Source organism: Haliotis rufescens, unplaced genomic scaffold, assembly GCF_023055435.1.
Source record: "Haliotis rufescens isolate VD_foot unplaced genomic scaffold, xgHalRufe1.0.p SCAF_63, whole genome shotgun sequence".
Classification (NCBI taxonomy): Eukaryota; Metazoa; Mollusca; class Gastropoda; order Lepetellida; family Haliotidae; genus Haliotis; species Haliotis rufescens.
In genome coordinates this window covers 1654434-1681235 of record NW_025964354.1, presented here as the reverse complement: position 1 = coordinate 1681235, position 26802 = coordinate 1654434, and the positions used below count along the sequence as shown (strand labels likewise).

Below are 26802 nucleotides of genomic sequence, written 5' to 3'. Positions count from 1 at the left end.
CTTCGTGTTACGTCTATATCACTATATCACTTCGTGTTACGTCTATATCACTATGTCACTTCGTGCTACATCTACGTCACTATGTTACTTCGTGTTACGTTGATGGCACTATGTCACTTCGTCTTAAGTCTAAAACACTATGTCACTTCGTGTGGAATTTACAAGAGATGTGTCAGTAGGATCTTCCGGCTTCAGGGCTGTATGGAGATGTATGTACTTTCACAAACAGACTAAAACATATTTAGAATATTACACATTTGACATGAACCTGTGGAACCTGGTAATGGGTTACAACTCCATAACCATCTGTCACGTTACGTCTATGTCACTTCGTGTTACGTTTATGTCACTACGTCACATCGTGTTACGCCTATGACACTATGTCGCTTCTTGTTACGTCTATGTCACTACGTCACTTCGTGTTACGTCTATGTCACTATGTCACTTCGTGTTACGTCTATGTCACTATGCCACTTCGTGTTACGTCCGTGTCACTACGTCATTTCATGTTACGTCTATGTCACTATGTAACTTCGTGTTAACTCTATGACACTATGTCACTTCGTGTTACATCTATGTCACTATGTCACTTCGTGTTACGTCTATGTCACCACGTCATTTCATGTTACGTCTATGTCACTATGTCACTTCGTGTTATGTCCATGCCACTTTGTCACTTCGTGTTAAATCTATGTCATTACGACTCTTCGTGTTACGCCTATGTGATTATATCACTTTGCATTACATCTATGTCACTATATCACTTCGTGTTACGTCTATGACACTATGTCACTACGTGTTACGTCTATGGCACTATGTCACTTGGTGTTATGTCTATATCACTATGTCACTTCGTGTTACGTTTATGGCACTATGTCACTTTGCGTTACGTCTATATCACTATGTCACTTCGTGTTACGTCTATATCACTATGTCACTTCGTGTTACGTCTATGGCACTATGTCACTTCGTGTTACGTCTATATCACTATGTCACTTCGTGCTACGTCTATATCACTATGTCACTTCCTGTTACGTCTAAAACACTATGTCTCTTTGTGTCACGTATATGTCATTATGTGACTTTGTGTTACGTCTATATCACTATGTCACTTCATGTTACGTCTTTGTCACTATGTAACTTCGTGTTACGTCTATGTCACTATGTCACTTCGCGTTACGTCTATGTCACTATGTAACTTCATGTTACGACTATGTCACTATCTCACTTCATGTTATGTCTATGTCACTACGTCACTTTGTGTTAAGTCTATATCACTATGTCACTTCGTGTTACGTCTATGTCACTATGTCACTTTATGTTACGTCTATGTCACTACGTCACTTTGTGTTACGTCTATGTCACTACGTCACTTTGTGTTACGTCTATATCACTATGTCACTTCGTGTTACGTCTAAGACACTATGTCACTTCGTGTTACGTCTATATCACTATGTCACTTCGTGTTATGTCTATATCACTATGTCACTTCGTGTTACGTCTATGTCACTATGTCACTTCGTGTTACGTGTATGTCACTATGTCACGTCGTGTTACATCTATGTCACTATGTCACTTCGTGTCACGTCTATGTCACTATGTCACTTCGTGTTACGTCTATGTCACTATGTCACTTCGTGTTACATCTATGTCACTATGTCACTTCGTGTTACGTCTATGTAACTATGTCGCTTCCTGTTACATCTATGTCACTATGTCACTTCGTTTTACGTCTATGTCACTACGTCATTTCATGTTACGTCTATGTCACTATGTCACTTCGTGTTAAGTCTATGACACTACGTCACTTCGTGTTACGTCCATGTCACTATGTCACTTTGTGTTACATCTATGTCATTATGACACTTCGTGTTACGTCTATGTGATTATATCACTTCGCATTACATCTATGTCACTATATCACTTCGTGTTACGTCTATGACACTATGTCACTACGTGTTACGTCTATGGCACTATGTCACTTGGTGTTATGTCTATATCACTATGTCACTTCGTGTTACGTTTATGGCACTATGTCACTTTGCGTTACGTCTATATCACTATGTCACTTCGTGTTACGTCTATATCACTATGTCACTTCGTGTTACGTCTATGGCACTATGTCACTTCGTGTTACGTCTATATCACTATGTCACTTCGTGCTACGTCTATATCACTATGTCACTTCCTGTTACGTCTAAAACACTATGTCTCTTTGTGTCACGTCTATGTCATTATGTGACTTTGTGTTACGTCTATATCACTATGTCACTTCATGTTACGTCTTTGTCACTATGTAACTTCGTGTTACGTCTATGTCACTATGTCACTTCGCGTTACGTCCATGTCACTATGTAACTTCATGTTACGACTATGTCACTATCTCACTTCATGTTATGTCTATGTCACTACGTCACTTTGTGTTAAGTCTATATCACTATGTCACTTCGTGTTACGTCTATGTCACTATGTCACTTTATGTTACGTCTATGTCACTACGTCACTTTGTGTTACGTCTATGTCACTACGTCACTTTGTGTTACATCTATATCACTATGTCACTTCGTGTTACGTCTAAGACACTATGTCACTTCGTGTTACGTCTAAATCACTATGTCGCTTCGTGTTACGTCTATATCACTATGTCACTTCGTGTTATGTCTAAGACACTATATCACTTCGTGTTACATCTATGACACTTTGTCACTTCGTGTTACGTCTATGTCACTATGTCACTTCGTGTAACGTCTATATCACTACGTCACTTCGTGTAACGTCTATATCACTATGTCACTTCGTGTTACGTCTAGGACACTATATCATTTCGTCTTACGTCCATGACACTATGTCACTTCGTGTTATGTCTATATGACTACGTCACTTCGTGTTCAGTCTATATGACTATGTCACTTCGTGTTACGTCTATATCACTGCGTCACTTCGTGCTACGTCTATATCACTATGTCACTTTGTGTTACCTCTATATCACTATGTCACTTCGTGTAATGTCTATATCACTATGTCACTTCGTGTTACGTCTAAATCACTAAGTCGTTTCGTGTTACGTCTATATCACTATGTCACTTCGTGTAACGTCTATATCACTATGTCACTTCGTGGTACGTCTATGTCACTATGTCACTTCGTGTTACGTCTATGTCACTATGTCACTTCGTGTTACGTCTATATCACTATGTCACTTCGTGTTACGTCTATATCACTATATCACTTCGTGTTACGTGTATATCACTATGTCACTTCGTGTTACGCCTATATCACAATGTCACTTCGTGTTACGTCTATGTCACTATGTCACTTCGTGTTACGTCTAAAACACTATATCACTTTGTGTTACGTCTATGACACTATGTCACTTCGTGTTACGTCTATATCACTACGTCAATTCGTGTTACGTCTATATTACTATGTCACTTCATGTTACGTCTATATCACTATGTCACTTTGTGTAACCTCTATGTCACTATGTGACTTTATGTTATGTATATATCACTACGTCACTTCGTGTTACGTCTATATCACTATGTCACTTCGTGTTACGTCTATATCACTATGTCACTTCGTGTTACGTCTATATCACTATATCACTTCGTGTTACGTCTATATCACTATGTCACTTCATGCTACATCTACGTCACTATGTTACTTCGTGTTACGTTGATGGCACTATGTCACTTCGTCTTAAGTCTAAAACACTATGTCACTTCGTGTGGAATTTACAAGAGATGTGTCAGTAGGATCTTCCGGCTTCAGGGCTGTATGGAGATGTATGTACTTTCACAAACAGACTAAAACATATTTAGAATATTACACATTTGACATGAACCTGTGGAACCTGGTAATGGGTTACAACTCCATAACCATCTGTCACGTTACGTCTATGTCACTTCGTGTTACGTTTATGTCACTACGTCACATCGTGTTACGCCTATGACACTATGTCGCTTCGTGTTACGTCTATGTCACTACGTCACTTCGTGTTACGTCTATGTCACTATGTCACTTCGTGTTACGTCTATGTCACTATGCCACTTCGTGTTACGTCCGTGTCACTACGTCATTTCATGTTACGTCTATGTCACTATGTAACTTCGTGTTAACTCTATGACACTATGTCACTTCGTGTTACATCTATGTCACTATGTCACTTCGTGTTACGTCTATGTCACCACGTCATTTCATGTTACGTCTATGTCACTATGTCACTTCGTGTTATGTCCATGCCACTTTGTCACTTCGTGTTAAATCTATGTCATTACGACTCTTCGTGTTACGCCTATGTGATTATATCACTTCGCATTACATCTATGTCACTATATCACTTCGTGTTACGTCTATGACACTATGTCACTACGTGTTACGTCTATGGCACTATGTCACTTGGTGTTATGTCTATATCACTATGTCACTTCGTGTTACGTTTATGGCACTATGTCACTTTGCGTTACGTCTATATCACTATGTCACTTCGTGTTACGTCTATATCACTATGTCACTTCGTGTTACGTCTATGGCACTATGTCACTTCGTGTTACGTCTATATCACTATGTCACTTCGTGCTACGTCTATATCACTATGTCACTTCCTGTTACGTCTAAAACACTATGTCTCTTTGTGTCACGTATATGTCATTATGTGACTTTGTGTTACGTCTATATCACTATGTCACTTCATGTTACGTCTTTGTCACTATGTAACTTCGTGTTACGTCTATGTCACTATGTCACTTCGCGTTACGTCTATGTCACTATGTAACTTCATGTTACGACTATGTCACTATCTCACTTCATGTTATGTCTATGTCACTACGTCACTTTGTGTTAAGTCTATATCACTATGTCACTTCGTGTTACGTCTATGTCACTATGTCACTTTATGTTACGTCTATGTCACTACGTCACTTTGTGTTACGTCTATGTCACTACGTCACTTTGTGTTACGTCTATATCACTATGTCACTTCGTGTTACGTCTAAGACACTATGTCACTTCGTGTTACGTCTATATCACTATGTCACTTCGTGTTATGTCTATATCACTATGTCACTTCGTGTTACGTCTATGTCACTATGTCACTTCGTGTTACGTGTATGTCACTATGTCACGTCGTGTTACATCTATGTCACTATGTCACTTCGTGTCACGTCTATGTCACTATGTCACTTCGTGTTACGTCTATGTCACTATGTCACTTCGTGTTACATCTATGTCACTATGTCACTTCGTGTTACGTCTATGTAACTATGTCGCTTCCTGTTACATCTATGTCACTATGTCACTTCGTTTTACGTCTATGTCACTACGTCATTTTATGTTACATCTATGTCACTATGTCACTTCGTGTTAAGTCTATGACACTACGTCACTTCGTGTTACGTCCATGTCACTATGTCACTTTGTGTTACATCTATGTCATTATGACACTTCGTGTTACGTCTATGTGATTATATCACTTCGCATTACATCTATGTCACTATATCACTTCGTGTTACGTCTATGACACTATGTCACTACGTGTTACGTCTATGGCACTATGTCACTTGGTGTTATGTCTATATCACTATGTCACTTCGTGTTACGTTTATGGCACTATGTCACTTTGCGATACGTCTATATCACTATGTCACTTCGTGTTACGTCTATATCACTATGTCACTTCGTGTTACGTCTATGGCACTATGTCACTTCGTGTTACGTCTATATCACTATGTCACTTCGTGCTACGTCTATATCACAATGTCACTTCCTGTTACGTCTAAAACACTATGTCTCTTTGTGTCACGTCTATGTCATTATGTGACTTTGTGTTACGTCTATATCACTATGTCACTTCATGTTACGTCTTTGTCACTATGTAACTTCGTGTTACGTCTATGTCACTATGTCACTTCGCGTTACGTCTATGTCACTATGTAACTTCATGTTACGACTATGTCACTATCTCACTTCATGTTATGTCTATGTCACTACGTCACTTTGTGTTAAGTCTATATCACTATGTCACTTCGTGTTACGTCTATGTCACTATGTCACTTTATGTTACGTCTATGTCACTACGTCACTTTGTGTTACGTCTATGTCACTACGTCACTTTGTGTTACGTCTATATCACTATGTCACTTCGTGTTACGTCTAAGACACTATGTCACTTCGTGTTACGTCTATATCACTATGTCACTTCGTGTTATGTCTATATCACTATGTCACTTCGTGTTACGTGTATGTCACTATGTCACTTCGTGTTACGTGTATGTCACTATGTCACGTCGTGTTACATCTATGTCACTATGTCACTTCGTGTCACGTCTATGTCACTATGTCACTTCGTGTTACGTCTATGTCACTATGTCACTTCGTGTTACATCTATGTCACTATGTCACTTCGTGTTACGTCTATGTAACTATGTCGCTTCCTGTTACATCTATGTCACTATGTCACTTCGTTTTACGTCTATGTCACTATGTCACTTCGTGTTACGTCTATATCACTATGTCACTTCGTGCTACGTCTATATCACAATGTCACTTCCTGTTACGTCTAAAACACTATGTCTCTTTGTGTCACGTCTATGTCATTATGTGACTTTGTGTTACGTCTATATCACTATGTCACTTCATGTTACGTCTTTGTCACTATGTAACTTCGTGTTACGTCTATGTCACTATGTCACTTCGCGTTACGTCTATGTCACTATGTAACTTCATGTTACGACTATGTCACTATCTCACTTCATGTTATGTCTATGTCACTACGTCACTTTGTGTTAAGTCTATATCACTATGTCACTTCGTGTTACGTCTATGTCACTATGTCACTTTATGTTACGTCTATGTCACTACGTCACTTTGTGTTACGTCTATGTCACTACGTCACTTTGTGTTACGTCTATATCACTATGTCACTTCGTGTTACGTCTAAGACACTATGTCACTTCGTGTTACGTCTATATCACTATGTCACTTCGTGTTATGTCTATATCACTATGTCACTTCGTGTTACGTGTATGTCACTATGTCACTTCGTGTTACGTGTATGTCACTATGTCACGTCGTGTTACATCTATGTCACTATGTCACTTCGTGTCACGTCTATGTCACTATGTCACTTCGTGTTACGTCTATGTCACTATGTCACTTCGTGTTACATCTATGTCACTATGTCACTTCGTGTTACGTCTATGTAACTATGTCGCTTCCTGTTACATCTATGTCACTATGTCACTTCGTTTTACGTCTATGTCACTACGTCATTTCATGTTACGTCTATGTCACTATGTCACTTCGTGTTAAGTCTATGACACTACGTCACTTCGTGTTACGTCCATGTCACTATGTCACTTTGTGTTACATCTATGTCATTACGACACTTCGTGTTACGTCTATGTGATTATATCACTTCGCATTACATCTATGTCACTATGTCACTTCGTGTTACGTCTATATCACTACGTCACTTCGTGTTACGTTTATATCACTATGTCACTTCGTGTTACGTCTATATCACTATGTCGCTTCGTGTTACGTCTATATCACTATGTCACTTCGTGTAACGTCTATATCACTATGTCACTTCGTGGTACGTGTATGTCACTATGTCACTTCGTGTTACGTCTATGTCACTATGTCACTTCGCGTTACGTCTATATCACTATGTCACTTCGTGTTACGTCTATATCACTATATCACTTCGTGTTACGTCTATATCACTATGTCACTTCGTGTTACATCTACGTCACTATGTTACTTCGTGTTACGTTGATGGCACTATGTCACTTCGTCTTAAGTCTAAAACACTATGTCACTTCGTGTGGAATTTACAAGAGATGTGTCAGTAGGATCTTCCGGCTTCAGGGCTGTGTGGAGATGTATGTACTTTCACAAACAGACTATAACATATTTAGAATATTACACATTTGACATGAACCTGTGGAACCTGGTAATGGGTTACAACTCCATAACCATCTGTCACGTTACGTCTATATCACTTCGTGTTACGTTTATGTCACTACGTCACATCGTGTTACGCCTATGACACTATGTCGCTTCGTGTTACGTCTATGTCACTACGTCACTTCGTGTTACGTCTATGTCACTATGCCACTTCGTGTTACGTCCGTGTCACTACGTCATTTCATGTTACGTCTATGTCACTATGTAACTTCGTGTTAACTCTATGACACTATGTCACTTCGTGTTACATCTATGTCACTATGTCACTTCGTGTTACGTCTATGTCACCACGTCATTTCATGTTACGTCTATGTCACTATGTCACTTCGTGTTACGTCCATGCCACTGTGTCACTTCGTGTTAAATCTATGTCATTACGACTCTTCGTGTTACGTCTATGTGATTATATCACTTCGCATTACATCTATGTCACTATATCACTTCGTGTTAAGCCTATGACACTATGTCACTACGTGTTACGTCTATGGCACTATGTCACTTCGTGTTATGTCTATATCACTATGTCACTTCGTGTTACGTTTATGGCACTATGTCACTTTGCGTTACGTCTATATCACTATGTCACTTCGTGTTACGTCTATATCACTATGTCACTTCGTGTTACGTCTATATCACTATGTCACTTCGTGTTACGTCTCTGTCACTATGTCACTTCGCGTTACGTCTATGTCACTATGTAACTTCGTGTTACGACTATGTCACTATGTCACTTCATGTTACGTCTATGTCACTACGTCACTTTGTGTTAAGTCTATATCACTATGTCACTTTGTGTTACGTCTATGTCACTATGTCACTTTATGTTACGTCTATGTCACTACGTCACTTTGTGTTACGTCTATGTCACTACGTCACTTTGTGTTACGTCTATATCACTATGTCACTTCGTGTTACGTCTATATCACTATGTCACTTCGTGTTATGTCTATGTCACTATGTCACTTCGTGTTACGTCTATGTCACTATGTCACTTCGTGTTACGTGTATGTCACTATGTCACGTCGTGTTGCGTCTATGTCACTATGTCACTTCGTGTTACATCTATGTCACTATGTCACTTTGTGTTACGTCTATGTAACTATGTCGCTTCGTGTTACGTCTATGTCACTATGTCACTTCGTGTTACGTCTATGTAACTATGTCACTTCGTGTTACGTCTATATCAGTATGTCGATATATGTGGGGCCGTGGGGTAGCGAAGTTGTTGAGGAGTTCGATCGTCACGCCGAGGCCCTCGGTTCGATTCCTCAGGTGGGTGCAATGTGTGAAGCCAATTTCAGGAATCCCTGCTGTGATAATTTTGGAATATTGCTAAAAGCAGTGCAAAACTACACTCATTCACTCCAAATATGTATGGGTAGTATAAATATATGATTCACTGCATGGAACCAGAGTGTCCTTACAAGACGGTTGATGAAATAAGAAAGTCATTATGTTTCCATGCTAAAGTATAAACATTTGACAAAAGCTTTGATAACTCTATAAACATTTCACGTAAACTAGTATTGCTTGCTGTTGACTGTCCGAAAGAAGGTTATAGTGATTAGGTTAAAGGTTTTGTTGATATGTATACTATTATGATGACACGTGTATACTATTCAAAAAGTACGTTTGATTCATAGTATCAATAGTTGAATATGCTCACATATTTTATTGTCATAGCTGCTCCTACGATATCTGGTCTACCTTCCACATACCGAGTGAACAAGTCAAGTAGATTGCGGCTAGACTGTAGTTCCTACACACGGTCAGCTACAACACCTACATACAGGTGGACGAACAGAGGGTTAACTGTTAGCACAGGGGCTGTACTCGACATAGTCAACATCAACAAGAATCAAGCTGGACAGTACACCTGCACTGCCACGAACACAGTGGGGGCTGACTCAGCAACTGTCAATGTGGTGGTACAATGTGAGTAGCAGTATGACTTAATGTAGCCTGCGGACACTGGTGGTGGTACAATGTGAGTAGCAGTATGACTTAATGTAGCCTGCAGACACTGGTGGTGGTACAATGTGAGTTGCATTGTGACTTATGCAGGCCGCAGACGCTGGGGGCGGTCCAATGTGAGTGGCAGTGTGACCAAATGTAGGATGCAGACACTGGTGGTGGAAAAATGTAAGGGGCAGTGTGATTTATGTAGGCCGCAGACGCTGGGGGTGGTACATTGTGAGTGGCAGTGTGACCAAATGTAGGATGCAGACACTGGTGGTGGTACAATGTGAGAGGCAGTGTGATTTATGCAGGCCGCAGACGCTGGGGGTGGTACAATGTGAGTGGCAGTGTGACCAAATGAGGGACGCAGACACTGGTGGTGGTACAATGTGAGGGGCAGTGTGATTTATGTAGGCCGCAGACGCTGGGGGTGGTACAATGTGAGTGGCAGTGTGACCAAATGTAGGATGCAGACACTGGTGGTGGTACAATGTAAGGGGCAGTGTGACCTAATGTAGGCTGCAGACACTGGTTGTGGTACAATGTGAGTAGCAGTGTGAGCAAATATAGGGAGTAGACACTGGTGGTGGTACAATGTGAGTGGCAGTGTGACACTAGTAGCGTGCAGACACTGGTTGTGGTACATTGTGAGTTGCAGTGTGACTTAACGTAGGGTGCAGACACTGGTTGTGGTAGAATGTTAGTGGCAGGGTGACCTAATGTAGGCTACAGACACTGGTTGTGGTACAATGTGAGTAGCAGTGTGACTTAATGTAGGGTGCAGACACTGATGGTGGTACAATGTGAGAGGCAGTGTGATTTATGTAGACCGCAGACGCTGGGGGTGGTACATTGTGAGTGGCAGTGTGACCAAATATAGGGTGCAGACACTGGTTGTGGTACAATGTGAGTGGCAGTGTGACTTAATGTAGGGTGCAGACACTGGTTGTGGTAGAATGTTAGTGGCAGGGTGACCTAATGTAGGCTACAGACACTGGTTCTGGTACATTGTGAGTGGCAGCGTGACCAAATATAGGGTGCAGACACTGGTGGTGGTACAATGTGAGTGGCAGTGTGACTTAATGTAGCGTGCAGACACTGGTTGTGGTACAATGTGAGTGGCAGTTTGACTTAATGTAGGGTGCAGACACTGGTGGTGGTACAATGTGAGTGGCAGTGTGACTTAATGTAGCGTGCAGACACTGGTTGTGGTATAATGGGAGTTGCAGTGTGACTTAATGTAGGGTGCAGACACTGGTGGTGGTACAATGTGAGTGGCAGTTTGAATTAATGTAGCTTGCAGACACTGGAATATGGTACAATGTGAGTTGCAGTGTGACTTAATGTAGGGTGCAGACACTGGTTGTGGTAGAATGTTAGTGGCAGGGTGACCTAATGTAGGCTACAGACACTTGTTGTGGTACATTGTGAGTGGCAGTGTGACCAAATATAGGGTGTAGACACTGGTGGTGGTACAATGTGAGTGGCAGTGTGACTTAATGTAGCGTGAAGACACTGGTGGTGGTACAATGTGAGTTGCAGTGTGACTTAATGTAGCGTGCAGACACTGGTTGTGGTACAATGTGAGTTGCAGTGTGACTTAATGTAGGGTGCAGACACTGGTTGTGGTAGAATGTTAATGGCAGGGTGACCTAATGTAGGCTACAGACACTGGTTGTGGTACATTGTGAGTTGCAGTGTGACCAAATATAGGGTGTAGACACTGGTGGTGGTACAATGTGAGTGGCAGTGTGACTTAATGTAGGGTGCAGACACTGGTTGTGGTACAATGTGAGTGGTAGTGTGGAGTAATGCAGGCTGCAGACACTGGTTGTGGTACAATGTTAGTGGCAGTGTGACATAATGTAGGCTGCAGACACTGGTGGTGGTACAGTGTGAGTGGCAGTGTGACTTAATGTAGGGTGCAGACACTGGTTGTGGTACAATGTGAGTGGTAGTGTGGAGTAATGCAGGCTGCAGACACTGATGGTGGTACAATGTTAGTGGCAGTGTGACCTATTGTTGGCTGCAGACGCTGGTTGTGGTACAATGTGAGTGGCAGTGTGACTTAATGCAGGCTGCAGACACTGATGGTGGTACAATGTTAGTGGCAGTGTGACTTAATGTAGGGTGCAGACACTGGTTGTGGTACAATGTGAGTGGTAGTGTGGAGTAATGAAGGCTGCAGACACTGATGGTGGTACAATGTTAGTGGTAGTGTGACATAATGTAGACTGCAGACACTGGTTGTGGTACAATGTGAATGGCAGTGTGACTTAATGTAGGCTGCAGACACTGATGGTGGTACAATGTTAGTGGCAGTGTGACCTAATGTTGGCTGCAGACACTGGTGGTGGTACAATGTGAGTGGCCGTGTGGCTTAATGTAGGGTGCAGACGCTGGTGGTGGTACGGTGTATATGCTCTTGTTCAGGGTTACATGCATAAATGGTATCGCCAAACATCCGGATTGTATAGATTAGTTGTTACACAAACACATGGTCGTTGATGTGTCGCCTGTAGCATGCACATCATGAAAAAATGTGTGTTTTTTTTCTGTTAAAGAAAACGATTTATGAAGTCCGGTGATTTATTGCTGCACATGTGCTGGGGAAGCTGTTAAGATATTTCGTGCTCACCAATAACTTGGGATCTAAGGAAGCTTATTTTATATATGACAGGTTATGTAGAAGAAATTGTGATATGTTTAATCTTTTAAAACGTTTTTGCGATTTCCTATGTGTAACCGTCACCGTTATGAACACTGCTATTTCTTTCCACAACATTGAATTAATATACCAATAATAATCTTTCATTTGGTTCAAATTAAGATTATGTCAATGTCGAAACACACCCATGATAGCACAATCATTAGTAGAAACGTATTTTCAATGTAGAAAATGGAATCATTTGAAAAACAGGAACATCTTTGCATCCATAAATCGGAATGGTTCTTGAGCACTGTTGTTAACGCCTCTTGCTTGTAGATTCACCTGAAATATCTGGCCTCCCATCAACATACCAAGTGACCGAGTCAACTACTTTAAGACTGGACTGTAGTTCATATACAACACATGGCTACCCTTCTGCAACAACCTACAATTGGTCACATAGAGGGTCATCTGTCAGTATAGGAGCTGTACTGACAAGAAGCAGCATCAGTAGGAGTCAGAGAGGGGAATACACCTGTACCGCCAGTAACACAGTAGGATCAGACATCGCCTCCGTCAACGTAACCATACTATGTAAGCATATTTTGTTTACCTATTTTTCACTATAAAGATTGGACGCATTTGAAAAACAGGAACATCTTTGCATCCATAAATCGGAATGGGTCTTGAGCTCTGTTGTTAACGCCTCTTGCTTGTAGATTCACCTGCCATATCTGGCCTCCCATCAACATACCAAGTGACTGAGTCAGCTACTTTAAGACTGGACTGTAGTTCATATACAACACATGGCTACCCTTCTGCAACAACCTACAGTTGGTCACATGGAGGGTCAACTGTCAGTAGAAGAGCTGTACTGACAAGAAGCAGCATCAGTAGGAGTCAGGGAGGGGCGTACACCTGTACTGCCAGAAACACAGTAGGATCAGACTCTGCCTCCGTCAACGTAGACGTAAGATGTAAGCAAATTTTGTTTACTTCTTTTCCAGGCATGGCAGAGGAAATTGTTATAGTTCCAAACGTATTTGTAATGTTATCTGTGTAAGCATCATCATTATGAACAACGCTCTTGGTTTGAACACCATTTATTACTAAGTAATTTCTAAGTTGTGATTAATCGTTATATATTCTAATCGAAACTGTATTAACAAAACATATAACAATTATTGTTTGAAATTGTTGAATATTTGAACGCATGTTGATTTGTAAACGAACCTAAGACACCTAAAACACCTATAACTTAATAGAAACTTATGTTTAACTGCCATGTTCACGTATCCAGTCTCTGAAGCAGCGCAACTACACACACACATCTTATAAACCTCCAGTGATGCATTACCATTGTTACAGCAGGTTGTTCTTTTCTCCGAAAATCCCTCTGCCCACGGGATTCTCGAGCTGTGCGCTTTTGACTGAGAACTTTCGAGTGCTACAATTGAAATTTCAGAATTAAAGTAATGTCAATTAAACAAAAATGCATCTTCATATCTGTCGGTTTATAAGTCAGATATAAACCTTCTCCTATGGCTATCCGTGAAAATAATGCACTCCAGCGCAGGGACATCCGTTGGGCCTACGGCCTGCGGGCTTTTCCTTTGCCGGACTGCAATATATTCACAGATAGCCCGCACGGAGGCGGTTTATATCCTATACTTAGGGAATCCCGGAGATAATTTTCACATTCGTGAAGATATGTTAAATAAACAGAAAGGAGCAGTAGGAAAGTATGTCATAGTAAAGAGTTGATGCATTTGAAAGACTTGGACATCCTTGCATCCATAGATATAATTGGTTATGGACCAGTATTGATGAATCTTCTTGCTTGTAGATTCACCTGAAATATCTGGCCTCCCATCCACGTACCAAGTGAATGAGTCAGCTACTTTAAGGCTGGACTGTAGTTCATATACAAGACAGGGAAACCCACAAGCAGCAACCTACAGTTGGTCACATGGAGGGTCATCTGTCGGTAGAGGAGCTGTACTGACAAGAAGCAGCATCAGTAGGAGTCAGGGAGGGGCGTACACCTGTACTGTCAGAAACACAGTAGGATCAGACTCTGCCTCCGTCAACGTAACCATACCATGTAAGCATATTTCGTTTACTTCTTTTCGAGGCATAGACGGGGAAATTGTGATATGTTCAATCGTGTTAAGCTTATTTGCAATGTCCCATGTGTAACCATCGCCATAATGAACACTGCTCTTGGTTTGCACAACATTATTTAATGAGTAATTTGTAAATTAGGACCAATCACTATATATTAACTATAAGAGGAACTGGATTAATGAACCAATGACAAACTTTAATTTGGTTCAAATTAAGATTATAGTAATGTCGAAACACACCAATACAAGCACAAACACTTTGTTTCAATAGAAACGTATTTTTTACTTAAAAGATTGGAAGCATTTGAAAAACAGGAAAATCTTTGCATCCGTCAATCGAAATGGGTCTTGAGCACTGTCGTTAACACTTCTTGCTTGAAGATTCACCTGAAATATCTGGCCTCCCATCAACGTTCCAAGTGACTGAGTCAGCTACTTTAAGACTGGACTGTAGTTCATATACAACACATGGCAACCCTTCTGCAACAACCTACAGTTGGTCACATGGAGGGTCATCTGTCGGTAGAAGAGCTGTACTGACAAGAAGCAGCATCAGTAGGAGTCAGGGAGGGGCGTACACCTGTACTGTCAGAAACACAGTAGGATCAGACTCTGCCTCCGTCAACGTGACCATACTATGTAAGCATATATCGTTTACTTCTTTTCGAGGCATAGACGGGGAAATTGTGATATGTTCAATCGTGTTAAGCTTATTTGCAATGTCCTATGTGTAACCATCGCCATAATGAACACTGCTCTTGGTTTGCAGAACTTTATTTAATGAGTAATTTGTAAATTAGGACCAATCACCATATATTAACTATAAGAGTAAGTGGATTAATGAACCAATAACAAACTTTCATTTGGTTCAAATTAAGATTATAGTAATGTCAAAACACACCCATACAAACCCAACCCATTTTGTCTCAAGAGAAACGTATTTTTCACTATAAAGATTGGACGCATTTGAAAAACAGGAACATCTTTGCATCCATAAATCGGAATGGTTCTTGAACTCTGTTGTTAACGCCTCTTGCTTGAAGATTCACCTGCCATATCTGGCCTCCCATCAACATACCAAGTGACTGAGTCAGCTACTTTAAGACTGGACTGTAGTTCATATACAACACATGGCTACCCTTCTGCAACAACCTACACTTGGTCACATGGAGGGTCAACTGTCAGTAGAAGAGCTGTACTGACAAGAAGCAGCATCAGTAGGAGTCAGGGAGGGGCGTACACCTGTACTGCCAGAAACACAGTAGGATCAGACTCTGCCTCCGTCAACGTAGACGTAAGATGTAAGCAAATTTTGTTTACTTCTTTTCCAGGCATGGCAGAGGAAATTGTTATAGTTCCAAACGTATTTGTAATGTTATCTGTGTAAGCATCATCATTATGAACAACGCTCTTGGTTTGAACACCATTTATTACTAAGTAATTTCTAAGTTGTGATTAATCGTTATATATTCTAATCGAAACTGTATTAACAAAACATATAACAATTATTGTTTGAAATTGTTGAATATTTGAACGCATGTTGATTTGTAAACGAACCTAAGACACCTAAAACACCTAGAACTTGATAGAAACTTATGTTTAACTGCCATTTTCACGTATCCAGTCTCTGAAGCAGCGCAACTACACACACACATCTTATAAACCTCCAGTGATGCATTACCATTGTTACAGCAGGTTGTTCTTTTCTCCGAAAATCCCTCTGCCCACGGGATTCTCGAGCTGTGCGCTTTTGACTGAGAACTTTCGAGTGCTACAATTGAAATTTCAGAATTAAAGTAATGTCAATTAAACAAAAATGCATCTTCATATCTGTCGGTTTATAAGTCAGATATAAACCTTCTCCTATGGCTATCCGTGAAAATAATACACTCCAGCGCAGGGACATCCGTTGGGCCTACGGCCTGCGGGCTTTTCCTTTGCCGGACTGCAATATATTCACAGATAGCCCGCACAGGCGGTTTATATCCTATACTTAGGGAATCCCGGAGATAATTTTCACATTCGTGAAGATATGTTAAATAAACAGAAAGGAGCAGTAGGAAAGTATGTCATAGTAAAGAGTTGATGCATTTGAAAGACTTGGACATCCTTGCATCCATAGATATAATTGGTTATGGACCAGTATTGATGAATCTTCTTGCTTGTAGATTCACCTGAAATATCTGGCCTCCCATCCACGTACCAAGTGAATGAGTCGGCTACTTTAAGACTGGACTGTAGTTCATATACAAGACAGGGCAACCCACAAGCAGCAACCTACAGTTGGTCACATGGAGGGTCATCTGTCGGTAGAGGAGCTGTACTGACAAGAAGCAGCATCAGTAGGAGTCAGGGAGGGGCGTACACCTGTACTGTCAGAAACACAGTAGGATCAGACTCTGCCTCCGTCAACGTAACCATACTATGTAAGCATATTTCGTTTACTTCTTTTCGAGGCATAGACGGGGAAATTGTGATATGTTCAATCGTGTTAAGCTTATTTGCAATGTCCCATGTGTAACCATCGCCATAATGAACACTGCTCTTGGTTTGCACAACATTATTTAATGAGTAATTTGTAAATTAGGACCAATCACTATATATTAACTATAAGAGGAACTGGATTAATGGACCAATGACAAACTTTAATTTGGTTCAAATTAAGATTATAGTAATGTCGAAACACACCCATACAAGCACAAACACTTTGTTTCAATAGAAACGTATTTTTTACTTAAAAGATTGGAAGCATTTGAAAAACAGGAAAATCTTTGCATCCGTCAATCGAAATGGGTCTTGAGCACTGTCGTTAACACTTCTTGCTTGTAGATTCACCTGAAATATCTGGCCTCCCATCAACGTTCCAAGTGACTGAGTCAGCTACTTTAAGACTGGACTGTAGTTCATATACAACACATGGCAACCCTTCTGCAACAACCTACAGTTGGTCACATGGAGGGTCATCTGTCGGTAGAAGAGCTGTACTGACAAGAAGCAGCATCAGTAGGAGTCAGGGAGGGGCGTACACCTGTACTGTCAGAAACACAGTAGGATCAGACTCTGCCTCCGTCAACGTAACCATACTATGTAAGCATATTTCGTTTACTTCTTTTCGAGGCATAGACGGGGAAATTGTGATATGTTCAATCGTGTTAAGCTTATTTGCAATGTCCCATGTGTAACCATCGCCATAATGAACACTGCTCTTGGTTTGCACAACATTATTTAATGAGTAATTTGTAAATTAGGACCAATCACTATATATTAACTATAAGAGGAACTGGATTAATGGACCAATGACAAACTTTAATTTGGTTCAAATTAAGATTATAGTAATGTCGAAACACACCCATACAAGCACAAACACTTTGTTTCAATAGAAACGTATTTTTTACTTAAAAGATTGGAAGCATTTGAAAAACAGGAAAATCTTTGCATCCGTCAATCGAAATGGGTCTTGAGCACTGTCGTTAACACTTCTTGCTTGTAGATTCACCTGAAATATCTGGCCTCCCATCAACGTTCCAAGTGACTGAGTCAGCTACTTTAAGACTGGACTGTAGTTCATATACAACACATGGCAACCCTTCTGCAACAACCTACAGTTGGTCACATGGAGGGTCATCTGTCGGTAGAAGAGCTGTACTGACAAGAAGCAGCATCAGTAGGAGTCAGGGAGGGGCGTACACCTGTACTGTCAGAAACACAGTAGGATCAGACTCTGCCTCCGTCAACGTGACCATACTATGTAAGCATATATCGTTTACTTCTTTTCGAGGCATAGACGGGGAAATTGTGATATGTTCAATCGTGTTAAGCTTATTTGCAATGTCCTATGTGTAACCATCGCCATAATGAACACTGCTCTTGGTTTGCAGAACTTTATTTAATGAGTAATTTGTAAATTAGGACCAATCACCATATATTAACTATAAGAGGAACTGGATTAATGAACCAATAACAAACTTTCATTTGGTTCAAATTAAGATTATAGTAATGTCAAAACACACCCATACAAACCCAAACCCATTTTGTCTCAAGAGAAACGTATTTTTCACTATAAAGATTGGACGCATTTGAAAAACAGGAACATCTTTGCATCCATAAATCGGAATGGTTCTTGAACTCTGTTGTTAACGCCTCTTGCTTGAAGATTCACCTGCCATATCTGGCCTCCCATCAACATACCAAGTGACTGAGTCAGCTACTTTAAGACTGGACTGTAGTTCATATACAACACATGGCTACCCTTCTGCAACAACCTACACTTGGTCACATGGAGGGTCAACTGTCAGTAGAAGAGCTGTACTGACAAGAAGCAGCATCAGTAGGAGTCAGGGAGGGGCGTACACCTGTACTGCCAGAAACACAGTAGGATCAGACTCTGCCTTCGTCAACGTAGACGTAAGATGTAAGCAAATTTTGTTTACTTCTTTTCCAGGCATGGCAGAGGAAATTGTTATAGTTCCAAACGTATTTGTAATGTTATCTGTGTAAGCATCATCATTATGAACAACGCTCTTGGTTTGAACACCATTTATTACTAAGTAATTTCTAAGTTGTGATTAATCGTTATATATTCTAATCGAAACTGTATTAACAAAACATATAACAATTATTGTTTGAAATTGTTGAATATTTGAACGCATGTTGATTTGTAAACGAACCTAAGACACCTAAAACACCTATAACTTGATAGAAACTTATGTTTAACTGCCATTTTCACGTATCCAGTCTCTGAAGCAGCGCAACTACACACACACACACATCTTATAAACCTCCAGTGATGCATTACCATTGTTACAGCAGGTTGTTCTTTTCTCCGAAAATCCCTCTGCCCACGGGATTCTCGAGCTGTGCGCTTTTGACTGAGAACTTTCGAGTGCTACAATTGAAATTTCAGAATTAAAGTAATGTCAATTAAACAAAAATGCATCTTCATATCTGTCGGTTTATAAGTCAGATATAAACCTTCTCCTATGGCTATCCATGAAAATAATGCACTCCAGCGCAGGGACATCCGTTGGGCCTACGGCCTGCGGGCTTTTCCTTTGCCGGACTGCAATATATTCACAGATAGCCCGCACAGGCGGTTAATATCCTATACTTAGGGAATCCCGGAGATAATTTTCACATTCGTGAAGATATGTTAAATAAACAGAAAGGAGCAGGAGGAAAGTATGTCATAGTAAAGAGTTGATGCATTTGAAAGACTTGGACATCCTTGCATCCATAGATATAATTGGTTATGGACCAGTATTGATGAATCTTCTTGCTTGTAGATTCACCTGAAATATCTGGCCTCCCATCCACGTACCAAGTGAATGAGTCAGCTACTTTAAGACTGGACTGTAGTTCATATACAAGACAGGGCAACCCACAAGCAGCAACCTACAGTTGGTCACATGGAGGGTCATCTGTCGGTAGAAGAGCTGTACTGACAAGAAGCAGCATCAGTAGGAGTCAGGGAGGGGCGTACACCTGTACTGTTAGAAACGCAGTAGGATCAGACTCTGCCCCAGTCAATGTGGATGTCCAGTGTATGAATCACATTGTGCTGCTCCTGTGATTAGGTTGTAATAAAGATAAACGAATTCAATATTCATAATAAACTCCAAATGCACTCTGAGCTATTTATGTGCATGTTCAGTGTTGTTATCACAAACACCTTGAGTGTAACTGATCAGATATAGACGGCCCAAATGAATGAAGGAAATGGGTGTTGCGATACATCCCTGACTATTTAAAATAACACATGTACTACTCTAAGAATATGACGTTTATGTATCACCATCAGTATCGTGTATGTATGGTTTCATGTCACAGATCCACCTGTACTCTCTGGTGTTCCACTCGATTACCAAGTGATGGAAAATTCTCCAGTGTCGATCAACTGTACGCGTTACACTTCCCCAGGCAACCCGTCAACAACTAACTACACATGGAGCTATGGGACATCTACCGTTAGTACAAAGGCGGTACTTCAACTAAACAACATTAAAAGAACTGCAAGAGGACAATACACCTGCACTGTCAGCAATGCTGTAGGGAAGGAGGCAGCCTCAGTCACAATTGATGTTCAGTGTGGGTAGTACTTTTTACTTGGCATAACTAAAAGATATACGAATCAGAGAAACATTGATTTCCCCATGCTCTATTTAAAACGAATCTTAGTTCTACAACACACATATAAGAATGAACACCATGTCATTATCAAATATAGCTAATTAACAAATAAAATTTACAGGCCATAACCACATATATCTTATATGTCATGGTTTGATTTAATTGTTTACTGGGGCGGTCGGGTAGCCTAGTGGTTAGCGTTCGCTCCTCACGCCGAAGACCCGGGTTCGATTCCCGACATTGGCACAATGTGTGAAGCCCATTTCTGGTGTCCCCTGCCGTGATATTTCTCGAATAGTGCTAAAAGCGTCGTAAAACCATACTCACTCACTCACTTATTGTTTACTATATCAGCAAATGTATATATCATATAATGCGTAAACATTTATTTTTGTAACAGATTCACCAACACTATCTGGCTTTCCCTCAACCTACCAAGTGATTAAATCCTCCAAACTGTGGATAGACTGTAGCAATTATACAACTGATGGCAACCCTGCTACAACAGACTACTCCTGGGTCTTCAAAGGGTCCACTGTCAGTTCTGGCGCAGTGCTGAAAATAGACGCAATACGTGGGAACCAGGGAGGACGGTACACCTGTACTGCCAGTAACACACTTTCACCAAGTGGGGGGTCTCAACAACAGGGGGTGGCCACAGCTCAGGTTGGCGTGGTTGTACAGTGTGAGTACCATTTCTTGCAAAATGTGATGTCTAAAGTAATGAATTCATGTGTTACATTTGTTAAAAACTCCCAGACCTGTCCTGGTGTCTGACCTGTCTGTCGTAGTGGACACAGGTTGAACTGAATGTTCTTGGGCCATACCAACATTTTCATCTCCCTTCCTGTACTGTCAGAAACTTCATGAACCAATTTTGTACGTGCATTTCATTATAAGAGGGCAAACCTCGTTTTCTCAAAATACGCGTCTTTCATTAAAGACTTTCACAGGCTACGCAAATACATATGGTTGTATTTGTGCGACATATGTCACCATGATTTCATTTCTATTTTTGAACTTATGAAGTAATTTGACAAACAGCTTCTTGGTGTACTTTCTTTTGTACGTCAGTTTATGTGTGTCTGTTTATCTGACTGTCAGCAGCGCAAACAGGAAAGATAGTCCTTGCTTATTGTAAAACCATTTTCCAGCTATATGACAGCAGACTGTACATTATCGAGTTTTGACCAGACAATCAAGTGATTGACATTGGAAACAACAATCACCGGCGTTGGGTTACGATGATATGTTATCAAACCGAGCCTGACCCCTGATCCATTTGGTCGCCGTTTTCGACCAGCATAGGCTGCTGGGAAACAAAACTACCACGGGATTAATATGATATAGTACATTAGTGAAGGGAACTGGACTGCTGTGTAATAGGATGAGTAGCATGTTCTGGACGAATGTGGTGTTTGAAGTAAGTAAGCCATCGAGCAAGAAAATACGTACAAAACTCAAGCACTGAAGTTCTGTCAGTACTGGGGCTGTTCTTGGGAGAGGCAAACTCATAAAAGAATAAGGAAGACAGCTTGACATTATACAGATGGATTCCACGACTGGGGATGGCAACAACACAGATCAGTGTGGATATTCAGGTATACATTTATACAAAACGCTGCATATACTTGTATTTGACATCTAGACATTCATATGTTCTCCATATTCGAAGTATCCCATATAAACAAACAAACATATTTCGCACCGACTTTGTTCCTCCAGATCTTGTTTTATCCCCTCATCGTTAAGCACCTTAACGCTTTGTAATGAGTAATGTCATCAAACCCCCAATATCCAGCTCTCCCAACAGATACTGTATCCACTAGACCAAAGAGACCTGACAGATTAGAAAGGTAGACCAAAATCAGGTGTTTTCGAACAAATTTGCATCTGTGCACAGATCAGAAGTTGAACATAAATATATACTTTTAGATTGAGGTTAGGAAGTTATTTATTTTCAAACTGAATGTTTCCAATGATCAGATGTCCCTTCAATATCTGGTCTCCCGTCTACTCTTTGGGTGGTAGAAGAATCACAACTGTGGATCAACTGCAGTAACTACACTTCACGAGGCAACCCGGCAACAACTAACTACACATGGAGCTATGGACAGTCAGTGATCAGTACTGAGGAAGTACTTCAAATAGACGACGTTAACAGAACTGAAAGAGGACAGTACACTTGCACTGTCAGCAACCTTGTTGGGTCGGAGTCTGCTTCTGTCAGCGTTGACGTACAATGTGAGTGTTTTATTGACTCAAAGCACTCAAAATGATCCTTGTGACAAGGTGTAGTTGTTTTGGACTAAATTATTGCTTATACTCTCTGCAAACTTTGCATATACACACAAAACACCCCATCTTTACAATCAAAGACTAAGAATATTATGATGTTGTCTTGTGATAATACATGGACATACAAGTAAGTAAGTAAGTACTTGTGTTACTGCTACAGGTAAAGCTATGCGTGTATGGACATGTCTAAACTTACCGCATGGCTTTGTGTCCACAGACGCTCCACTGACATCTGTGTTTCCTTCGACGTACCGAGTAACTGAGTCATCTAATCTCAGGATAGACTGTAGCAGTTACACCACAGCAGGGAATCCTCCCAGTACAAGCTACATGTGGACCTATGGCGGTTCTACTGTCAGTACAGGGGCGGTTCTTGCCAGAAGGAACATCAGCCCTGATCAGGGAGGACAATACACCTGCATTGCCAGCAACACTTTGACACCATACGTAGGGACTCCACGACAAGGCATAGCAACAGCACAAATCAATGTGGATGTTCAGTGTAAGTCTTTTTTTAATAATGCTGCAGATGTGTGTCAAATACATTTTGACATTCACAAGTTCCTACATATTCCAGTTATTTTCATATAAGTATATAGATGTATGTATGCAAGTTTGTTTATTCATTTATGTGTTTATGTGTATAGGTAGTATGGGTAGGGTTTTCGTTCGTTCGTTTGTTCCTTCCTTTGTTCCCTTGATCGTTTGTCAATGAGTGAGTGAGTATGGTTTTACTTGGGTGTTATTCTTGAAGCCAGTGGCAAATGGTCTTGTCATATAGATACCATAATTAAAACAACTTCGAAGATGATTTACTCAATGAGAAAACTCAAACATCTACTTCACAGAAATACTATGAACAATATATGTACAATTTTCATAAGACCACACTTTGAATACGCATGTGAGGTTTGGAATGGTTGCACGGAAGGACAAAGTGAGAATTTAGAACAATAACAATTAGAAGCTTAACGCATTGTAACTGGTCTACCTAAATATGCCCCCGGGCATTCATTATATTACAAAACCGGTTGGGAACCCTTAGTTGAGCGAAGAAAGAAACGTAAACTTTGTCTTTTCTTCAAAATTAATCATAACATGGCCCCTTCCTATCAAACAGATATTCTACCCAAAACCATTGCTGCAAAAAACTCATACAGTCTCAGAAACTCTGAAAACATCAGTGTTCCTCTCACAAGACTAAGCCATTCGTGTGAATTCTTTTACACGTTCGTCTATCCGATTGTGGAACTCTATTCCGTTATCAGATCGAAATTCTACGATTTCTTGTTTTAAAACTTCGTTACAAAAGCACCACCCCACGTCACCTGCGTACTTCGCTTATGGAAAAAGAAAATATAATATCTTACACACAAAACTGAGATACATGTGCAGTCAATTGAATTATGATTTATATAGAATTGGTATAAAAGATCACCCGAACTGTACATGTTCGAATACATGTGAAAAATGCATATCATTATCTCATGGACTGTACATTGTTTAGTCATCAGCGTGAAGTTATGTTAAACAGCCTTAAAACTATTGTTCATAACATACCTGTATATGTACACTTACTGTTATACAGCAATGCAGATCAGGTTGTTACAGAAAATGAAGCTATATTTAAGGCAGTACAACATTATATATGTACAACTAAAAGATTTGTGTAAAGAACTGTTCATTTAACAATGTATATAAATCTCTTTCTCTCGCTCTCTCTCTCTCTTTCTCTCTCTCTCTCTCTTTCTTGTTCTCTCTCTCTCTCTCTCTCTCTCTCTCTCTCTCTCTCTCTCTCTCTCTCTCATCTATAGTGTTGTATGCATATATATTGAATTTGAAATTGTGAATTTTGTGTAATACCAGGGAGAGGGCATTCTAAGGTTGAAGAACTTGTCCCCCAATCCCGTTCACTCCTTGTGAATAAATATGTTTAAATCATTCAATCATGGTTTAACGCCGCTTTTAGCAACATTCCAGCAATATCATGGCGGGGGACACCAGAAATGGGCTTCACCAGTGTACCCATGTCGGGAATCGAACCCGGTCTTCGGCGTGAGGACCGAACGCTTTAACCACTAGGCTACCAGGCCACCCCTCGTTTTTGAATTAGTGTGAGTGAGTTGGGTTTAACGACGCTTTTAACATTATTCCAGTTATATCATGGCGTGTCAGCTTAATGTGGGAGGAAAGCCCGAAGTGATGCAGGTCTTAGACGCTTACCGCTTCGGTGAAACCCACGAGCACGGGTATGGTGCTGACAAACCTAGAAACATAATCGGGGTGAACCGGGATTCGAACCCACAACCATAGGTTTCTGGCGTGTCCAGGGGACGCAACTTTGCACAGCGAATCGCGGCGCCTTAGAGGACTGGGCCACCCGTGCCCCCCGTTTTTGAATGAGTGAATGAACAAGTTTGATATCAACTTCCCCTTTCATCACTTCGGAAACTTAAAGAAGACTAGCTGTGACGTCAATGCATGTGTTGGTGTAGAAGTAACTGCGTGTGATAGTCCAGTGTGTCATCTTTTAATGCCCTGTCACATCAGAGGTGGTCGACATTATAGATGGGGCACGGGTGGCCCAGTCGTCTTTTGCGCCGCGATTCGCTGTGCAGAGTTATGTCCCTTGGGCACGCTAGAAACCTTTGATTGTGCGTTCGGATCCCAGTTCACCCCAATTATGTTTCTAGCTTTGTCAGCATCATGCCTGTGATCGTGGCTTCCACCAAAGTGGTAAACGTCTGAGACCTGCATCACTTTGGGCTTTCCTCCCACATTAACCTCACAGACGGTGATATAACTGGAATAATGTTAAACGCGGCGTTAGACCCAGCTCACTCACTCACTCACTCACTCACTCACATAATGGAAGTGCAGATTGAGAAAAAGTGTTTTTCAAGCTTTCTGCAACTGAGCAAAGGTTTGAAGTGAATAATAAATATACACTTAGATTTAGGTAATGAAGTAATTATTTCTAATCGAATATTTCCAATGAACAGATGCCCCTTCAATATCTGGTCTCCCGTCTACTCTTTGGGTGGTAGAAGAATCCCAACTGTGGATCAACTGCAGTAACTACATTTCACCAGGCAACCCGGCAACAACTAACTACACATGGAGCTATGAACAATCAGTGTTCAGTACTGAGGAAGTACTTCAGATAGACAACATTAACAGAACTGAAAGAGGACAGTACACTTGCACTGTCAGCAACCTTGTTGGGTCGGAGTCTGCTTCCGTCAGTGTCGACGTACAATGTGAGTGGTTTATTGACACCAGGAACATTATATGATCTTGAAATTAATGTTAATTTGTTTTGGACCAAACTCTTGCAACCTTGGGGTATCGCGGTACTTGTTATGGACGCTTAACAGAACAACATGCATCCACTAAACCTTATGTTTATTCGTGTTCTCTATCAGATGCCTATTATTTTATCTAACTGTGCATATTTTACTGATAAAAGTTCATTATTTACTTTAATCGCGCCGAGTAAAAGCCGAGCCTCGGGCTCAGTTTGACAAGGGAGAGAACTCCTTCGTATCGCGGTGCAGGGAAAAGTTGTGTATGGAGAACAACAGGACCTACATCAACCAACAACTAAGTATGATAATGCCAGACTTCAGTGATTTGTCCAGACAAGTGCAAAGACAGCCTACATACAATTCTGAA

General features: G+C 40.7%; 1 protein-coding gene and 1 long non-coding RNA gene across 3 annotated transcripts in view; both read left to right on the top strand.

Annotated features, from left to right (window-relative positions):
* The window catches only part of LOC124150171 (hemicentin-1-like), a 262470-nt gene that overhangs the window by 224185 nt on the left and 11483 nt on the right, over nt 1-26802 (top strand). The window contains exons 31-43 of one of the 2 annotated variants that reach the window (XM_048386988.1): nt 13297-13554; nt 15085-15342; nt 15747-16004; nt 16872-17129; nt 17533-17790; nt 18194-18451; nt 18857-19114; nt 19986-20243; nt 20530-20787; nt 21230-21514; nt 22816-23073; nt 23345-23629; nt 26130-26387. In XM_048386988.1, the coding sequence (XP_048242945.1) occupies nt 13297-13554; nt 15085-15342; nt 15747-16004; nt 16872-17129; nt 17533-17790; nt 18194-18451; nt 18857-19114; nt 19986-20243; nt 20530-20787; nt 21230-21514; nt 22816-23073; nt 23345-23629; nt 26130-26387 (3408 nt within the window). The remainder of the gene's footprint in view (nt 1-13296; nt 13555-15084; nt 15343-15746; nt 16005-16871; nt 17130-17532; nt 17791-18193; nt 18452-18856; nt 19115-19985; nt 20244-20529; nt 20788-21229; nt 21515-22815; nt 23074-23344; nt 23630-26129; nt 26388-26802) is intronic. The other variant, XM_048386989.1, reaches the window with a different exon arrangement.
* LOC125375950 lies at nt 183-13036 on the top strand. Its single transcript, XR_007218854.1, has 3 exons — nt 183-209; nt 9652-9903; nt 12914-13036. It is a non-coding gene; the product is annotated as an uncharacterized LOC125375950 (long non-coding RNA).